We start from the raw sequence: 19,513 nt of genomic DNA on the forward strand, positions 1-19,513 counted from the left end.
TATACTGTATTACACACTCTATACTGTATTACACACTCTATACTGTATTACACACTCTATACTGTATTACACACTCTGTACTGTATTACACACTCTGTACTGTATTACACACTGTGTACTGTATTACACACTCTGTACTGTATTACACACTCTGTACTGTATTACACACTGTGTACTGTATTACACACTCTGTACTGTATTACACACTCTATAAGTATTACACACTACTGTATTACACACTCTATACAGTATTACACACTATACAGTATTACACACTCTATACAGTATTACACACTCTATACTGTATTGCACACTCTATTACATGCTCTGTGTACTGTATTACACACTCTATACTGTATTACACACTCTATACTGTATTACACACTCTATAAGTATTACACACTATACTGTATTACACACTATACAGTATTACACACTATACAGTATTACATACTCTATACAGTATTACACACTCTATTACATGCTCTGTGTACTGTATTACACACTGTGTACTGTATTACACACTGTACTGTATTACACACTATACTGTATTACACACTATACAGTATTACACTCTATACAGTATTACACACTATACAGTATTACACACTCTATACTGTATTGCACACTCTATTACATGCTCTGTGTACTGTATTACACACTGTGTACTGTATTACACACTCTATACTGTATTACACACTCTATACTGTGAAAAGTAAGCAACTGACAGCCTGTATAAAAGGGGGGCTGTGATTGGCTGTTACTTACATGAGATTTGAACGGGACTTACATAGGCGTCGGGTCAGATGTAGGTAGGGCGGAATTAAAAAAAATCACAAAATCAAAGTAAAATGATAAAATAAAAAGACATTAATAACAAAAGTAATAAAATTAAAATAAGTTTATAGCCAAAATATTTAAAGCTTGTACACTACATCAGATTTTAATCAGATTGGCACTCCATACTGTATTGCACACTATACTGTATTGCACACTCTATACTGTATTGCACACTCTATACTGTATTGCACACTCTATACTGTATTGCACACTCTATTACATGCTCTGTGTACTGTATTACACACTCTGTGTACTGTATTGCACACTCTGTAGTGTATTGCACACTCTATGTAGTGTATTACACACTCTGTGTACAATACTGTATTACACACCATCTGCTGGTTTCATACTGTAAAGGGATTATTTAATGGCCAAGTTTTACTTTTGCTTATTGCATCGATAGCCAAGTTACTAAATTAAAAAACCTTCATTATGTAAAGTTAGAGCTGGTACATGTTTTGTTTCAATCTATTGAATTTAAAACCTATTAAATATTCTCAGCATCACTGAAGCTGTCATTAAACCCAGGGAATATTTTCCCATTTACAGAATAGATTCTATGCGTAAACATGTTTAATATACACGCATACTTCAATGTTATGCTGTTAATCATAAAATATTACTTGCTCCGAAATGTAGAGGTTTAGTTTGAAAAAAAATTGTCACTCATAGAATTATAGTTTACATTAGGTATTATCTCCTCTGTTCCAACTTGGTTAGGTTATTCTTAAAAGTTGACTGCAACATTTTTTCAGAATTTTGTTTTGTGAGTAGTTCTTTATAAATATAATAACCCAACATAATGAAATTTTACTTGCAAAGATGGCACCCTCATTCAAAATGGATATAAGCACTAAAGCTTGGGAATTAAGCTGCTCCATCATTTACACCAACTATGATCTAAAATAGAAGGGAATGGAGACTAGTGAAATGTGTACTGAGACTCTTTTGGATTTGTTTTTCTTGTGTCTGTATATACAATGTACATGTACTGCCGGTAAACGTTTTTGGACTCAGTTTTTGAAAAGTATGGTCTTGTGTAGACAGCAAACAATTGATGATATAATATTTGGTGACATCTCATTACCAAAGTTATAACATAGTTGAACTCTGGTGACCTTGCCCTTTGTTATATAATATAATTCCCTTTAAGGTAGCGAGAAGGTTTTGTGACGTTTTTAAATAAAACATTCTCTGTCTGTTGTCTCGTTCAGAACAGTAATTTAGGTTATATATATCAAAAGACTAAGTATAGAGGTGCAAGTTCGCACAAACTGGACAGACATTGTTTACATAATTATCACGTGACATCAAAAATGGCGAATCTTGTAAAAATTACTAAGTCCGCGATTGCGAGAGCACACTGCGGGATTTCAAGGTGAAATTTACGTCATGCACTGTCCGTAATCAAGTCCATCGAAATGCGTCTCCGATAATCAAAAGACCTATTATTCCGATTTCTATGCAGGTTTGTTTTTTTGTCCCCAAATTATTTCATACTTGGCACCTTTAACAGACTATTATTCTGTGACAAAGCATTTTCTTTAAAAACCCAGACATATTTCGCACCATCATTATCTTTTGAACGATAACTGCGAGTTTGAATGTCCTAGTCCGAACGCACTTGATTTGGCGGCGGTCCCAATGAGTCGTTCTCGATCAAAACTTCAACTCGAGAAAAACGCGAAAAACATTTTTGGTTAATAAAACACTGTAGATTTACTGCATTATTATAAATATACACTAAAAATGACCAAACATATTAACCACTGATATCATAGAACTCATAAAGAGTGTCAGATAATGAATAATTTCAAGTTCAAGCGTGAAAAATGAAGAAAACTGCTGGCATTTGAGTCCGTACTCCAGGAACGTTCGGGTTTTCCATTGTTATGCAAACGAACAACGAGGGATAATCCTCTGACAAACATTACTGTCCCACTGTACACGCTGACAGTTTACAAACAAGCTAATCCTTCAAGTGTCTCTGATAAGACATCTAATAAAACGGTTTTCATGGTGAAACAAAATGGCCGATGTTTGAAAAAAAAATTGCTGTGTCAGAGTGCGACACTGAGTGGCAGATTTTTCTTTGTCTCGTCTGTCAACGCTTTCTTTCTTTTCTTCGCCATTGCGTTAGAAAAAAAAATGTATTAGTAAAATAGAATATTGACTTGGAAAATAAAACGATTTAAAAGAAAGTTGTGCAAAGTTACAGTACCCCGGTACTCCTTTCGCACAACCTCCCGCCCGCTTCCGCTTTCCAATCACCTTTTTCTCTTGCTTTTGCGACCGCTTGTTGAATTCGATCGGACAATTTCCGCTTTATTTTCGACCGTGCAAACCCTGAAATATCACCGCCCACCTGCTCGCTTGCGCGCATTTAAAATTCGGACTAACAGAATAATTTCCGAGGTTCACATTGTCTTATAATTGTCTTTCTGGTTTTTATAGATGTTGAACAGCTGACAAAAGTTCAAATACTTTTTGTTTTAACTATATATAGTTATATGCACGCAACCTGACCCTTTGACCTCGATTTGGCTTGGACTGAATATTTTATTATAAACAATATTCTGACATGAAATACAAAATGTATTTCAACACAAGTACGACATGGTTGTCTGGGGTTTCTTTCCTGATTATTGAGTCTTCGCAATGTGTTTTGTATAATTATTGTTGTTTTCCCCCGATGCTGAAGGACCGTAAAGCTAAATGGCAGTTACATGCATGGGCTGAGTGAAAGAAACTATTTCTAAGCCTAAAATAAAACCTAATATTATACCTCTTTGTGTATTTGTTAATTTTACATATGTTTGTCATGACAGTATGTTTGTAAATATCTAGAAAAATCTCGTCTTTCGTTGATAATTTTGATTGTTTGTTTGGAATGTCGATCCCCGTTGGTTTCTCCGTACTGAGTTTAGGAAGGGCGTCGATCAACACCGTGACAATCAGCCGAGAGAAGACAAACATTGACCGTAATTCATGGAGATCATGTCCGTAATTTGTGGGCTGAAACCCCAAATAATTAATCAAGTATTATTATTTTAATATATATTTTATTTTACATCGCAAAACTAAACCATGCCCAAAACAGAGCTAGAGTTGTTCGCGGTGAAACAACTGCATTGAAGACTATGCAACTTCAACTAGCCATTTCTTACCTTGAAATAAAAAAAATCAAAATTCGAAGAGCATCGGGGGAAAATATTAATAATCATCCTTATCAATCGCTTGCTTTATTTTATTCGAATCCATGAAATTCACGATTTTTTTTTACATTTGTTGGCAACTTCCGCGCTAAAAAAGATTGAAAATGTGGGTGTGGTTATTTTGCAAAGTCCTGTTGATAATACGGACAAATATGGTTCTGTGACCCAGTTCGTGCTCCGATCAGGTGACTCTCAGCCAAGCAATGATGTTGTAACAAAGCATATTTGACGCTAATTGAAGGGTCGTCGTACAATCCAATCACCGGCGTAGATTCACATAGTTTTTTGTGATGTGACAGGCTCCAAAATTATTCGCTGAAAAACATATATTTTGACAAACTGATGGAATTTGACCTTAGTTCAAAAAGAAAATACTAGGCTAAGATAAATAAGAGCTCACGCGAATCAGTTTTCTCTGCAAGTTGTGAAATAAAGTAAACCAGAGTAGCGTCGATGATTTTCAGCCCTGAAGGACTTCCGTGTGAATCCTGAGTTTTGAATTGTTCATCGACTGGCCACCAAATAGTTATGGCTATAACTAAATTTGACACGTTTTTCTTTTAAGCCCAATAAATTATTCATACATGTCAAGCTCTGTTCGATTTTTTTAGGGCATGTGGCCGTTTTTAGTCAAAAATATTTTTTGTGGGAACACTTTTGCGGTACGTATACGGTATAGACCGAGCTCATTCAATGATCGTGACTGTCGTCGTACAATCCAATCACCGGCGTCGATTCACATAGTTTTTTGTGCTGTGACAGGCTTCAAAATTATTTGCTGAAAAACATATATTTTGACAAACTGATGGAATTTGACCTTAGTTCAAAAAGAAAATACTAGGCTAAGATACATAAGAGCTCACGCGAATCAGTTTTCTCTGCAAGTTGTGAAATAAAGTAAATCAGAGTAGCGTCGATGATTTTCAGCCCTGAAGGACTTCCGTGTGAATCCTGAGTTTTGAATTGTTCATCGACTGGCCACCAAATAGTTATGGCTATAACTAAATTTGACACGTTTTTCTTTTAAGCCCAATAAATTATTCATACATGTCAAGCTCTGTTCGATTTTTTTAGGGCATGTGGCCGTTTTTAGTCGTAAATATTTTTTGTGGGAACACTTTTGCGGTACGTATACGGTATAGACCGAGCTCATTCAATCATCGTGACTTAATTTTAAAAATTGAATGTCAAATTTTACCAGACGTGGACCGATGTGGATTCGGTATCGTTATTTTTGGAATTAATCACTAACATTTCCTCGTTTCTCTGCTCTGTCAAAAGGAGTTACCTAGGCTTTTTTCACGTAACTGTCTCATTAAAATAAAAAAAAAAATATTACATCTAGAACAAGCACCCAAAACATGTAACAAGAGGTCCTAGTTCAGTTGCTTTCACGATACAAGTGTAATACAACTATTAGATTTGAAGTGTCGTTCAGAATGTAATAATAGTTAATACTAGTTGTATGTTCACACTTTACTACCAAAACCACCATTTCGACCACCCATGTGCCAGTTTTCAGTGTTTGGGCGAGCGGTCAATGTTTTCAATGAGCGAGCGAAAAAAAAAAAACGCGATTAAAATGCGGTCGGTTTCCGGTCGGACAAGACCGCGTGGTCGGAAATTAAGCGATAAGCGGTCGATGTAAAAGCGGAAGGTTGGGCGAAATGAGTACTGTATGACCATGTTTCTCCGACGAAGTCTCGACTGACAATAATGCTGACAATGGACGTTAGATAAACATGCATTGTTTGCAACTGGAAGCTTATCACCCGTTATATCAGAATCGTCAACAACAGAGTATACAGATAAGATGTTATCATTTAAACCCTTTCAAAGATAAACACTATGCAAATATCCACGAAACTGCAGTTGTAGTCTTTTCTGCTAGTGTTTTAAAACACTAATTTGAGCAACGTTATTTCGCAATTTCGATCTTTTGTAAACCTGGGGTGATGTATCAAGGTCTAAAGTAACCGTTTTATCAATTTTTGAAAAATCAAGAAAAAAGTGAAAATTTCCTTTCTCGCTACCTTAACATAGTTTGTTTCAATATAAATATGCATTGTCATAATTAATTTTGAATACAAAAAAGTTTTGGGGTTGAACTAACAGTGGGGAATCAGTCTACCGAATGTCCTTTAAAGATGTAAATATCTTACAAAAACATTTGTGCCTTATTTGTTTAATTATTTTAAGGGACATAATTTCCAGCTTTATTCAAAGTAATTCAGATATTTTAGTATAAAAACAAATGCCTCATTGCAAAAAAAAAAGTGCTGCATTTAGACGTGAATAGATTTCATAAAACATGCAAGATAACAGAAAAATTTAGCTGGCTTTAGTCCAAGTATTTTGTACAGGTGTCTGTCAAAAATTAATGATTCACTGAGACAAATATGAACTGCCTCATTGTGTGACTACTGTATTATATGAAAAGTAAAAACAAAAGTAAAAAAACACCCTTTATGAATAGCTATCATGTTGCAAGCTCTGCTTTGTATGCAAATCAACTTAAATAGTTAGTTGGTGTCCAGTGGAGGGAGAAGTCAACAGTACTGTTGCCTCCTGAGAACCTACATCTTCAAACACTGCAATCTTTGTTTGAAGCGAGTTTTTAAACTAGTATTATAAAAACTCTATCATTCTGTTCTAATAGCTGAAACATATTCCTGTGAGTTTTCATTTGTTGAATGAACTGTTTGTCAAATACAGAATACATATATTTTAGAACAATTTTCTTTTTAAAATGTGGATGAAATGTTTTGCTTTTTATGTATTTTTTATGTATTGTTTTTGATTTGATAACTTTGAACTAAACAGATTTTCTATTAGCTTCAGATCTTGATCAAAGTTTGGCACCCAGTTCATAGGAGTGCTTATATTGATTTTCTGACATCTTGTTTTCTGTAAAGATTTATTGGTAGGTTTGCAAATGTGTATCAGACTGTGCAATCTCTCCATGAGTTGGTTTTGAAACCCAGTAAGGGATTCTGAGATACATTACCAAGGATATTATTACAAGATAAATCATTTGCTTCATTGAACACGTACAACAATGCATATTTCCACTGAGATCAGTGACCTTTGATGTGTATCACCAGTGATCAGTCAAGTAGAAACAGTCAAAATATTTTATCAGTTTTTCTCAATTTTTGCATGATATTTTCATACAGGACATCTGTTGTTCAAACTCAGGGAAGACTTTATACTGATGAACAAGGTGACCAAGTTTGATGAAGTTTGGAATAGAATTAGTAAAATTATCATGCACACAATAACAATTATTAACGACGACAGACAAAATTTTTCCCTTAATATACCTTTCCCTTCCATCTTTGATGGTACGGGCAAGGTAATAACCATCTGCTTTTGCTAGCAAAAGGCACATTTATACCATGAAGATGAATGATATCAAACCACACTGAATTCCCAGTATTCCTGAATCAAGTTAGATATAACTACCACCTTGAATATGATATAGCATTGAATATGGAAAAACTGGAAGTCCACTGCAGAAAATACGTCAATATCCATCACATTTTTACTTTGTAACTTTAGTACAATGTATGTGTAATATGACAGAACCCCACACCCTCCCCATGGCTTTCGTTGCGTATGGAAGTTACTTTCACAAATGATGCGGTGTATCCTGCGGCCGTACTTTCATGAGCGAGTGAAAGTACAGCAGAATACACTGCATCTCGAGTGAAAATAACTTCCATACGCAAAGAAAGCCACGGGGAGGGTTAGGGGTTCTGTTATTATTACATATGTTCCATACTTGATTATTTCGTATTAAAGAAAGAACGTGCAAACCGGGATTTAGGTCGGGGAACCCCATTGCCCATTAATATGTTCCAAAATAAGTGTTACGCCCTAGCAGCGCGTGTCAGTGTAGAACGCGCCCGGAGAACGCGTGTCACTGTTTGTTTGAAATTAAAATAATCAGACGTCTAATCTGAGTCACTGTCCAAATAAATAACTTAGTTGGGACTGCGACAGAATCAGAACTTAAACTGGACGACTATGCACAGTTTATGTTGAAGTTAAAAGTTCCGCCACAGAATTGTGCATCGACAAACATGTTGTGCAACTGCGGTACTCCACTGACGGGATGACTTTCGTCGACAGCGGTTGTCGCTGAGCTGCACGCTACAACTTTGTGTGTGATGTTGCTTGCTGGTCGTGGATTGACTGATTGATTGATTAAAATGTTGCTCTTTTGGCGTTGGTAATTTTTATTTGGAACTGAGTAACGCCGCAACGTCGCCAGCAGAAACCTGGTATCTCGATGCTGATGGTTGCGGCTGCATAGTAATCGCTGATTTTACTGCTGGTGGATCTTCTGAGAGCCCTTCAAGGTTTATAAAACTCAGTTTCCAGGTGGTCAACATACATTCCATGTGATGTACACCTGACATGCCAAAAATGTTGTTGAACGATTTGAACTGGATAAAAATAGCAAACGAAAATGTATTTACAAAATAAAAATAGTTCGGTAGCCAATGAAAATACCATGTTCATTTGTATATCGACCGTGAAAATACCGAAAACATTATTGCATGGGTGATATGCAAATTAGTTTGGGCCAAAATAAGTGACTGCCTAAAAGTACCATTACTGTTGTTCAAATTTTATTTCACTCGGCAAGTATATTCATGTACCCCAAGGGGAAAATATCATACTTCAAATTATTGTTTATTTCGAAAAACTGTACTCCTGAAGGGACTACTTTGTTTGCTCTCAAACCTCATTTGCATATGGGTTGTGGAAATACCGATTTTGATTTCAGGAATGAATCAAAATAAACTGCAGTACATATGTAATAATGTAAGTTATGCCTACATGTATTTACTGCTTACAGCTATGTAATCCTTTTTATGAAATTACCAAATAAAAAAAATGTACCACTCTTCAGAAAGGTGCTGTTAAGGATGAGACCCAGGTTCGTGGAATATTTTTGGACATTTTGTTTTTGTTTTTGCACATTTTCAAATGTTGCAAGGTTGTCTTCACACTAGCAAAACAACATAGTTAATTTTGTACTTAGAAAAGTGCTAAATATTAATAAAAATGCGACGATAAACAGCTACGCGTGACCTTGTTTTTCTATAGGGTTAACGACTAGGCTAATTAAAATAGATTAAGAGAGAATTGTACAAATCACTGTCTTCTTCTCGTTAAAAGTTCTGTGCAAGCTCCACTCAGTCATAACATTAACAACATGGCTGCCGCTGGTGCTAACATGTTTATATTGTTAAAAGTTACTCGTAAACTAAGAAAACCTGGTCCATCAAAAAAAAATGAAAAACACATGCTGGTTTATGTTACGACAAGATGCTTTCTTGAGTTCTGACTCCGATTCGGGCTGATCAGTGACACGATGACACTTTCGACCACAGTCCCTCTTTGTTGAGGGACGGTGTTTTGATGAAGCAGCAATGCCGTCCAAGAAAATTAATATTACAAGAATTGACGTCTTTTTTGAGTGAAAATCATTTTGTGTAATATATTCTTATGTCCCTTAAAATAATTAAACGAATTAGTCACCAATGTTTTTGTAAGATATTTACTTCTATCAAGGGCATTTGGTAGACTGATTCCCCACTGTTGTTTCAACCCCAAAACTTGTTTGTATTTAAAATTAATTATGACAATGCATATTCACATTGAAACAAACTATGATAAAGGGAATAATATTATATAACAAAGGCTAGGTCACTAGAGTTCAACTATGTTAGTAAAATTGTTCTAGTAACCAAAAATGGTTGCCACTATACATGACATGTACCTGTAATACAACTACCATTTTCTTGGGAACATTTTCTTGAAACCTTTTTTAATTATTTGTTTTTTATTGGCCAGTGTACAACATATAAATTCAAGGTGTTTTAATACTATGACAGAACCCCACACCCTCCCCGTGCAGTACATATGTAATACTGTATAGTACCTACTTTTGTATGCAGTATACATCTGCTTAGAATGAATCTATCATGCTACAGATTTAAATATTTCTAAAAATATATTCTAATTAAAATTAAAAAGCACTAGAATGATGTATTTGATAGGACTCTATAACCTGTTAGGATTATAAATTGCTATTGCATTGAACTGTTTATTTGCATGTCTCATAGGAAACTATTATGTCGTCTTTTCTATAATACGATCACATACATGTACATGTATATGAATTCTTCAGAGACTCGTTGAGTATTTTTTGGTGCATATTAATCTAATTGACTCCTAGGTGGAAAGAAAAATCGCTTGACAGTTTGATAGCCTCTTGGTAAGATTATAATCTCGCAGCAGAGTTTCTAGAAAACCTGAATGGAGGAATGTCAGAAAATAAATTGATGACTCTTTTTGTTTGTCAGAAGACAGCATATTCATGAATATTTAGTAAAAATGTTCTTACCGGGGTATCTCTAAATAATTTAATAAAACCACAGTTTTATATGGGTCCCATGTAATATACACAACACAGAATTCAAACCATACAAAAATGTACATGTAACGACTGTGTCTCTTTGCTTTGCCTCACTTTTTAGCTCCGCTGTCGATAAAGTCAACACAGCAGAGCTGTTCATATTACTGATTGTTTACAAATATAGATACATGTGTACCTTTCTCAAATTTGTTCATTTTCTGATGTTATCTTCAATTCTCTAATTTTTGTGAATATTTCATTTGTCGTAAAAAGTGATATTTTCGACTTCTTATTAAAAACCGCAAGTCCAATTGCTTTGATATTACATATATAGGTATTAGATGTGTACCTCTCTCAGACCTCTCTCAGAGAACAACTGAGCATGCTCAGAATAAATAATTACTGGTAGCTTAGATTGTAATGCTAGGGTTTTTAGTGATGTCATGACCTTGATCTGAATCAGTGACAGATGGGTCATACCATTACCAATCGCAGTAGAAAATGTAGAGGGTTGTCAGGGCTACATTTTGATGGGAATTATAGTGGTGATACTGAAACAAACCCAGGTCCTGGTAATATACAGACCTGAATTAACAAAGAAGTCAAGTTGCACTTGTGTACTCTGAGTTTTTGGACCTGGGTCAATGAAAGTTTTCAGTTATCAGATTAAGGGAAATCACTTTATGATGAGTTGTACCCACATAGAGTACATATTAATTCAATTATTTGCAGATGTTCCATGTATTATTTAACACGAGTATTTTATAATTAAATAACGGGGACTGTGACATTCATGTCTTGTTCATTTGAAAAAAAAGAATTAGGGATGAGGGCAAGATACAACCATGTACATGTATGTTCCAGCAACATTTGTAATTTGCAAAGCAAGTCCCCATTCATTGCCATCATTCAAAAATCAACATTCATTATATTAAAATCATAGCTTCCAAACACATTATTATAGAATTATTCATATCAACTGGCATTTACATTCAGTGTTGAAAATCAGTCTTATGAAATCATAGCTTCATAATACAGGCACTGTCTCATATGGGTATTTTTTGAAGTGCACCAAGCCAATAAAAACTTTTATTAGAAACTGTTCTTATACTATTGTAAATCTATAATTGACTATTCAACGCCATAAAAAGGGTTGACTCTTTCATGCATTCGTACAATGTATTCATATTGTAAGACCCCGTACAATGTGATTATTGAATGCAACTAAATCCCATACAATATGTTTTCAGAAGACACATTACAGCCACCATTTAATCAGACATAAATTTTAATATGATTCCATAAAGTTTAATGAACCATAATTCAGATTATTAAATCAACACATGTGTATTACTATATTTATTTACCAGGTGGGATAGTTACAATTCTTTAAACCTGTCTTGATATTGCACTCTAGTTTTTCCACAATATTGATCTGCTAAGATTTACTTTCTCTGACTGAATCCATTAACCTCATAAATTAAGAAAATTGTAGGTGATATAGCTCAGCAGGAAAGAATACAACCCAGAAACATAATTATGAAAAATTAACAATACACCAGGCTAATACTTGCTAGTTCTGAACATCTATTATATCACAAATACAGCTGTGTAGATTATGTAACTCACAACTGTTAAAGGGGCACCTTTCAGTTAAGCCTAATTTCACAACAAATTTATGTTCTGGATTAAAATAACAATGGATAACAATAGATAGATTAACATTGTAAACAACATAAACAATAGTGTCCCATGATTCTTTGGTGCAATCAATGGGATTGAGCGGTTCCCCTTTAACAGCCGTTTTATTATTGGTAATACATTGTAAGCATCTATTATTTCTAATGACAACTGAGTATTTGACCATTCAAAACTCATAGGGGTTTTAAAATTGTCCTGAAAACAAATATTTTGCTCTAAAAACTAAAACTGACATGGCAGTGGTGAACTGTATACAGTACATGCCACAAATTATCAGAAGCTTACTGGGTGCTTCTATACATTTGAATGCAATAATAGATCATATGCTTTTAATACATGTGACAACTATGGATGCTTCACCAGACATGCTTAAATGAGGTTATAAAATACAAAATGTAGGTCATATCTTTTACTCCCAGGAGCATGAGCTTCTAATCCTATAAGGTTATTATAAAAATAATGTGCATGTCTGCATGAAGGTAGTATGCTGGCTGTATAAATTGACTAACGTGTGTAAGGCAGTGTTTTATCATAATTTGTGGCACTCTCATAATATCATTTTGTTATTCCCTAGCACATAGCATTACCAGCATCTGGCCTTGGCACATGTATTTCCATTCCTATACTCTTAAAAAAATTCAAAACTCCTTATTCTGGTGAAAACAAGATGTGAAATGAATGATCATTTGCATATTACAGAATACCATTAGTCCATACATGATAACTTACAGATGTACTCTCAATATGTGCATGTTACTCTCAATATTTCTCTCTGAATCTGAATTCAACTCTCTTCTTGAAACTTAGTATATGTACATGTATGCGTGATATGTTCTGGTGGAGGTAACACATGTAAATTGCATACTGATTTGTATTTATCTCATGTATCATATAGTAGCAGTGACATCGAATAGTTACACCCTCTGAGTGAGAAATCTTATTGGACCTTGCACACAATTTAAAATTATGATGTCACTAACTAGTCTAATGCCAAAACATAGCTTATTTAATGACTCGATAAATTATTTTGTGAAAATTGAAATATGGTCAATCAGAATGTTCTCTCTAATATATATCTAAAGTTTCGCTTATTCACGAATATGCATTTTCGTTTTAAATCGCAGTGGATTATCGGTAATAAAGAACCCAGTGACTACATGAATATCTAAATCTTGCAGTTATTCGCAGGATTTGTTACCCAATTTAGTGTGTACCTTACTAGACTTTAACTAGATTCAACAAGAACTGAATGCCTTTTGGATTGTCATTTAGTTAGGTGTAGAGGTGATGTGCATTGACAACTAGAATTAATAGTGAATGGAGTGCCTGCGTATGTCAGGTAGACTCTATTAAAAGTACATGTACGTCTCTAATATGTCAGGTAGACTCTATTAAAAGTACATGTACGTCTCTAATAGAAGACTTTGATTTTATTGTACACTGGATCATACAGGAAAATACAGGATATTTTCACAATAGACACATCTGTCATTTATGTAAGCATATACAAACTAATCAAGCTAAACTAACTTTCTTTAAATACATTATGTATTATTTACAGTCCATATAATTTCTGCTCCTTTCACCTGTGTTTGTATCTTGCACTGTGGGTCCTAAGTTTGTGTGCATAGCAGAGTATGTGTTAAGCTGTATTTGCCAAAGCAGAAAGTTGAACCCTTCTAAAAGTTCATAGATATTTCGCCATTTACCCTAGATACGTGACTTGCTATTAATTTAACTCAATTCCTGTGCATACAGCTGACATGTTATTTTGTATACTGCATCAGTTATCCAGAAAATTGCATCAATTAAAATGCTTCTTTGTTATGTTAACAATCTGGGTGCTTTAACCATGTTTTTGTGAATCATGCTTACTGTCGGTAAAGTGCTTAAAATGTTAACAACGTGACATCTAATGTTGCATTATCACATCCTGAGTATGCCTATTCAGCCATTCAGCAGAATTCAGTTTATATTTCTTTTTTTCTTTTTTTATTGAATCTAGGATTCTAGGACTATATCTCAGACACAATGAGGATCTTGCGTACCACCTAATCTGAATAGCAACTGGTAGTGCTGATTAACATGGTGACTTCAGTGATGCAGTCGTCATAGCAACTGACAAATTCCTTTCAAGCGAGATGCACACTTTTTGTATGAATCTAGAATCTGCTTAATCTTCTTTTTACCGACTTGTCACCTTTGCTGCCTTTTTCATTGTCATTGGGTTGATCACTGCAGGAACCAGATCAGCTGTGTGGATCTCACATCATTTTAGAAAGAATTTATAGTCATCCAATATGGGAAGTAGACGATTTATGTACTGTAAAGTGGTACTGGCCACGTCAATGGTATGGTTTATGTTTGATGTTGTGTTGTTACTTTACTACAGTGACTGTAATAGTCTTGCCAATAAACCTTGTAATGATGGAGGTCCTATGCCTGGAGAACCATTACAATCAAGAAGAGGTATGTTTAACGCTAGATATTTCTATCAACTTCATCAGAAAAAGAAATGCCCCTGTCCTATTAGCCATTATTTTGTTGTACTTGTTCAGTGGGGCTCAGATTCATCTTATTAAATTAGGGAGGCTGTGAATATATTTTGTTTAACTTACATTTGTGCACTTTAGTAATTATAGAGTATAATCCGTCTCATCACATATATGATGTACAGTGTTTGGCAGACTCTCATACTTTTGGACGATAAACACCATATTTCAACATTAGTATTCTTTTTCTGAATATCAGATGAGTATTTGAATTCAGTGATGGAATCTTTCTCTCGTAGCAGCCCACTTTCATGAAAACTTCTAAGTATACATGTATGTGCCTGTTCATCTGAGTAACAATACAATTTGTAAGCATTTTGGTGTAATATCATACTACTGTTCCTCTTTGCATTGCTTGAAATTCATGGATAATTATAAATGTACAATCTCTATCTGAATGGCTTGCTTGCTCTTCGTCAAAATATTTCCCTCACAAATAATGAATCTGTCATAAATTTTCTTGCATGAACACTGTCTTCTAATAAATCAAATCTGACAAGCATTTTAATTTGCTTATATCGGTATATATTACTGCACTATTATTTGTGAATGTTTATACAATTCATGCTATATTATTTTCTAAGGGACATTGAGATTAATACAGTACATGTAGTATTTATTGAGGAAAAACATTGACTGTACCATTATTAGTTCGAAAACGAGGAATGTTTTGACCTCTGTGCTTCTGTGCTTCCGAGCTTGTATCTTAGAAATGCCTGGACCAATCACAATCAAACTTCACTCATACATCATACATGATACATATGCACATCAATTTGTTTAACGATCTGATTCAAGATGGCCGAATGGCGGCTATTTTTGTGCTTAAAAAATGATCAAAATCAAGCATTTCTCAGCTGTTTACAGATGGATTTAGTTCAAACTTCGTATATACGTTGGACATTATAGGACCTCGTGCACATCATTTTGTTTTTCAGATAAGATTTAAAATGGCCGACTTGCAGCCATTTTGTTTTAAAGAATATGATTCCATAAATCTGACTAGATTTGACTGATTATGTTCAAATTTTAAATATTCATTATACATCATGTCATAAATACACAAATATATTGGTTTGACGACCATATTAAAAATGGCCGAATGGTGGCTATTTTTGTGCTAAAAAAATCCACTAATATCAAGCATTTCTTGCATTTATGGATGGATTTTGTTCAAACTTATAACATACATTAGACATTACAGGTTCCTGATGTACATCATTTTATTATTCAGATTGGATTCAAAATGGCTGACTGGCGGCCATTTTGTTTTAATGATTGGGCTTCTAGAGCCATATCTCTTAAATGTTTTGACTGATTATATTCAAATTTTATATATTCGTTATACATCATGTTATATATATATATACACATGTATTCAAAATGGCTGATTTTGAATGCTGTTCCTGAGCAATATTTCTCAATATGAACAAGTACTTGTTTGACGATCAGATACAAATGTCAATCATTTTAATGTTAAAAAAATCATATTCCTGACGTGGTTATATTCCAGCTATATTACTATGAACAAAATATATATCTTAAATTTGATAACTAACGGGGACTGCCATGCATGGCTTGTATTTTATAGATCAGATTCAGAATGGCTGACTGGTGGCCATTTTGTTTTAATGAATGGGCTTCTAGAGCCATATCTCTGACAAGCTTTGACAGATTATGTTCAAATTTTATATATTCATTATAAATGTATTCAATATTATTCAATAGTATTTTGTTTGTTTTAATTAATGCTGTTCCAATACTCATTTGACGATCAGATACAAATGTCAGTCATTTTAATGTTAAACAATCATCATAATCATATTCCTGAAATGTTTATATTCCAGTTGTATTACTATAAACAAAACTAGATATCTTGTGCCATGCATGGCTTGTTTTGTAGGAATTTTTATACAATTCATGTTATATTATTCTATGAGGGACAATTAAATTAATACTGTACATACTATAGTATTATTTGAAGAACATAAATATACATGTATGTATTAAAATTACCATTGTTATGTAATTATTATGAGTTCATTATTCTTGTCAATTTTTGTTACAATTGTTTCAAAATTTCAGTCAGTATTTTCCATGCAAAGTGTTCTGATATTTTTGACTCCCGTGTGCGAAGCACAAAAAGGGAGTCTTTGCAGTTAGTGTGTCTGTATGTATGTGTGTGTGTGTGTGTGTGTGTGTGTACTTGGATTGCTATATGTTGCGAGGACAAAAATACAGATATATAGCTACTTCCGAGGACATACACACCTTCCGAGGACCTTTTTCATAGTCCTCGGAAAACATAATTTATATTAATAGTTAATTCGATTATTAATACGTTTTGCGTAGCTTAGGTTTAGTATCGGGGGAAGGTATGGTTCACGTTATATTAATATTAATATAATTATACCATACCTTACCCCGATACTAAACCTAAGCTTCGCAAACATTTCTATGTTCAGTCACGGGATATTCAACTCTTGTTTAATTAAACTTAATTAAAATGCAATTCTCCATTGTATTGCATTGTAATTGAGTTTAATTAAACTCCAATTAAAACGCAACCCTATATAGGAACGCGTTTTAATCGAGTTCATATCGCAACTATATTAAAAGTTAATTCAACTATATTAAAAGTTAATCCAGTGGAGTCCTCGGAACATATTGCAATACAAGTATGTGTGTGTGTGTGTGTGTGTGTGTATGTATGGGTGTGTGTGTGTCTGTCTGTTCCACTGATATCTCAAGAACCATACATCAGTTTTTGATGAAACTTGGTGCATAGATACTCTGGGCCAATGCGCAGATTTGATTAGGTTTTGGTAAAAATCCATGCATATTAATTACCTAATTTGCATGATAATTAGCTGATTTTTAGCTGTTCCATGACTGTTCCACTTATATCTTAAGAACCACTCATTGGATTTTGATGAAACTTGGCACACAGATGCTCCAAACTAATGCACAGATTTGATTAGTTTTGGGTAAAAATCTGTGCAATATTAATTACCTAATTTGCATAATGATTAATCAATTTTCGGCTTTTCCACTGATATCTCAAGTACTAATCATCACATTTCAATAAAACTTGGTACATAGATGTCACAGGACACTGCACAGACCTGATAGTTTTTAGGGTAATATGAGTATATATTAATTACCTAATTTGCATAATTAATGAATTTTCAGCTTTTGATATTTCAAGTAGTAATCATCACATTTCAATAACACTTGGTACATAGATGTCATAGGACACTGCACAGACCTGATAGTTTTTAGGGTAATACGAGTACATATTAATTACCTAATTTGCATAATTAATTAAATTTCAGCTTTTGATATTTCAAGTAGTAATCATCACATTTCAATGACACTTGGTACATAGATGTCATAGGACACTGCACAGACCTGATAGTTTTTAGGGTAATATGAGTATATATTAATTACCTAATTTGCATAATTAATGAATTTTCAGCTTTTGATATTTCAAGTAGTAATCATCACATTTCAATAACACTTGGTACATAGATGTCATAGGACACTGCACAGACCTGATAGTTTTTAGGGTAATACGAGTACATATTAATTACCTAATTTGCATAATTAATTAAATTTCAGCTTTTGATATTTCAAGTAGTAATCATCACATTTCAATGACACTTGGTACATAGATGTCATAGGACACTGCACAGACCTGATAGTTTTTAGGGTAATACGAGTACATATTAATTACCTAATTAGCATAATTAATTAATTTTCAGCTTTTGATATTTCAAGTAGTAATCATCACATTTCAATGACACTTGGTACATAGATGTCATATGACACTGCACAGACCTGATAGTTTTTAGGGTAATATGAGTACTTATTAATTACCTAATTTGCATAATTAATTAAATTTCAGCTTTTAATATTTCAAGTAGTAATCATCACATTTCAATGAAATTTGGTACATAGATGTCATAGGACACTGCACAGACCTGATAGTTTTTAGGGTAATATCAGTATATATTAATTAGCTAATTTGTATAATTAATTAATTTTCAGCTTTTGATATTTCAAGTAGTAATCATCACATTTCATTGACACTTAGTACATAGATGTCATAGGACACTGCACAGACCTGATAGTTTTTAGGGTAATATGAGTACATATTAATTACCTAATTTGCATAATTAATTAAATTTCAGCTTTTGATATTTCAAGTAGTAATCACATTTCAATGAAATTTGGTACATAGATGTCATAGGACACTGCACAGACCTGATAGTTTTTAGGGTAATATGAGTCCTTATTAATTACCTAATTTGCATAATTAATTAATTTTCAGCTTTTGATATATCATAGACCCTATGGATATATCAAGTAGTAATCATCATATCATCATATTTCAATGAGACTTGCTACGTAGATCTTCTAGTATTATGCAGACACCTTAGTTTTAATTGGATATTAATTACCTAATTTGCATAATGTTCCACTGATATATAAAGAACCTCAAATTGGATTTTAATGAAACTTTTAAAGGGAACTATGCAGAAACCCAATTAGTTTTTGGTAAATATTTATGCTTATTAATCACCTAATTAACATAATTAATTAACACTGATATCTCAATTATAGATCATCACATTTGAATAAAATTTGGTACATAAATGCTCTAGGACAATAGACAGGCCTGATTAATTTTGATTAATATTAATTCTCTAATTAGCATAATAATTCATAATTTTTTTGTTCTGTTCTGTTCATATTAGTTACCTGATTTA

General features: G+C 33.6%; 1 protein-coding gene across 1 annotated transcript in view; it reads left to right on the top strand.

Moving 5' to 3' along the window:
* The window catches only part of LOC100373147 (polypeptide N-acetylgalactosaminyltransferase 13-like), a 109,190-nt gene that overhangs the window by 37,834 nt on the left and 51,843 nt on the right, over positions 1-19,513 (top strand). Inside the window, exon 2 of the mRNA XM_085500962.1 lies at positions 14,195-14,658. Within this exon, the coding sequence (XP_085357088.1) occupies positions 14,490-14,658 (169 nt within the window). The 5' untranslated portion in view covers positions 14,195-14,489. The remainder of the gene's footprint in view (positions 1-14,194; positions 14,659-19,513) is intronic.

Source organism: Saccoglossus kowalevskii, chromosome 7 (genome assembly GCF_978046115.1).
Source record: "Saccoglossus kowalevskii chromosome 7, keSacKowa6.1, whole genome shotgun sequence".
Taxonomy (NCBI): domain Eukaryota; kingdom Metazoa; phylum Hemichordata; class Enteropneusta; family Harrimaniidae; genus Saccoglossus; species Saccoglossus kowalevskii.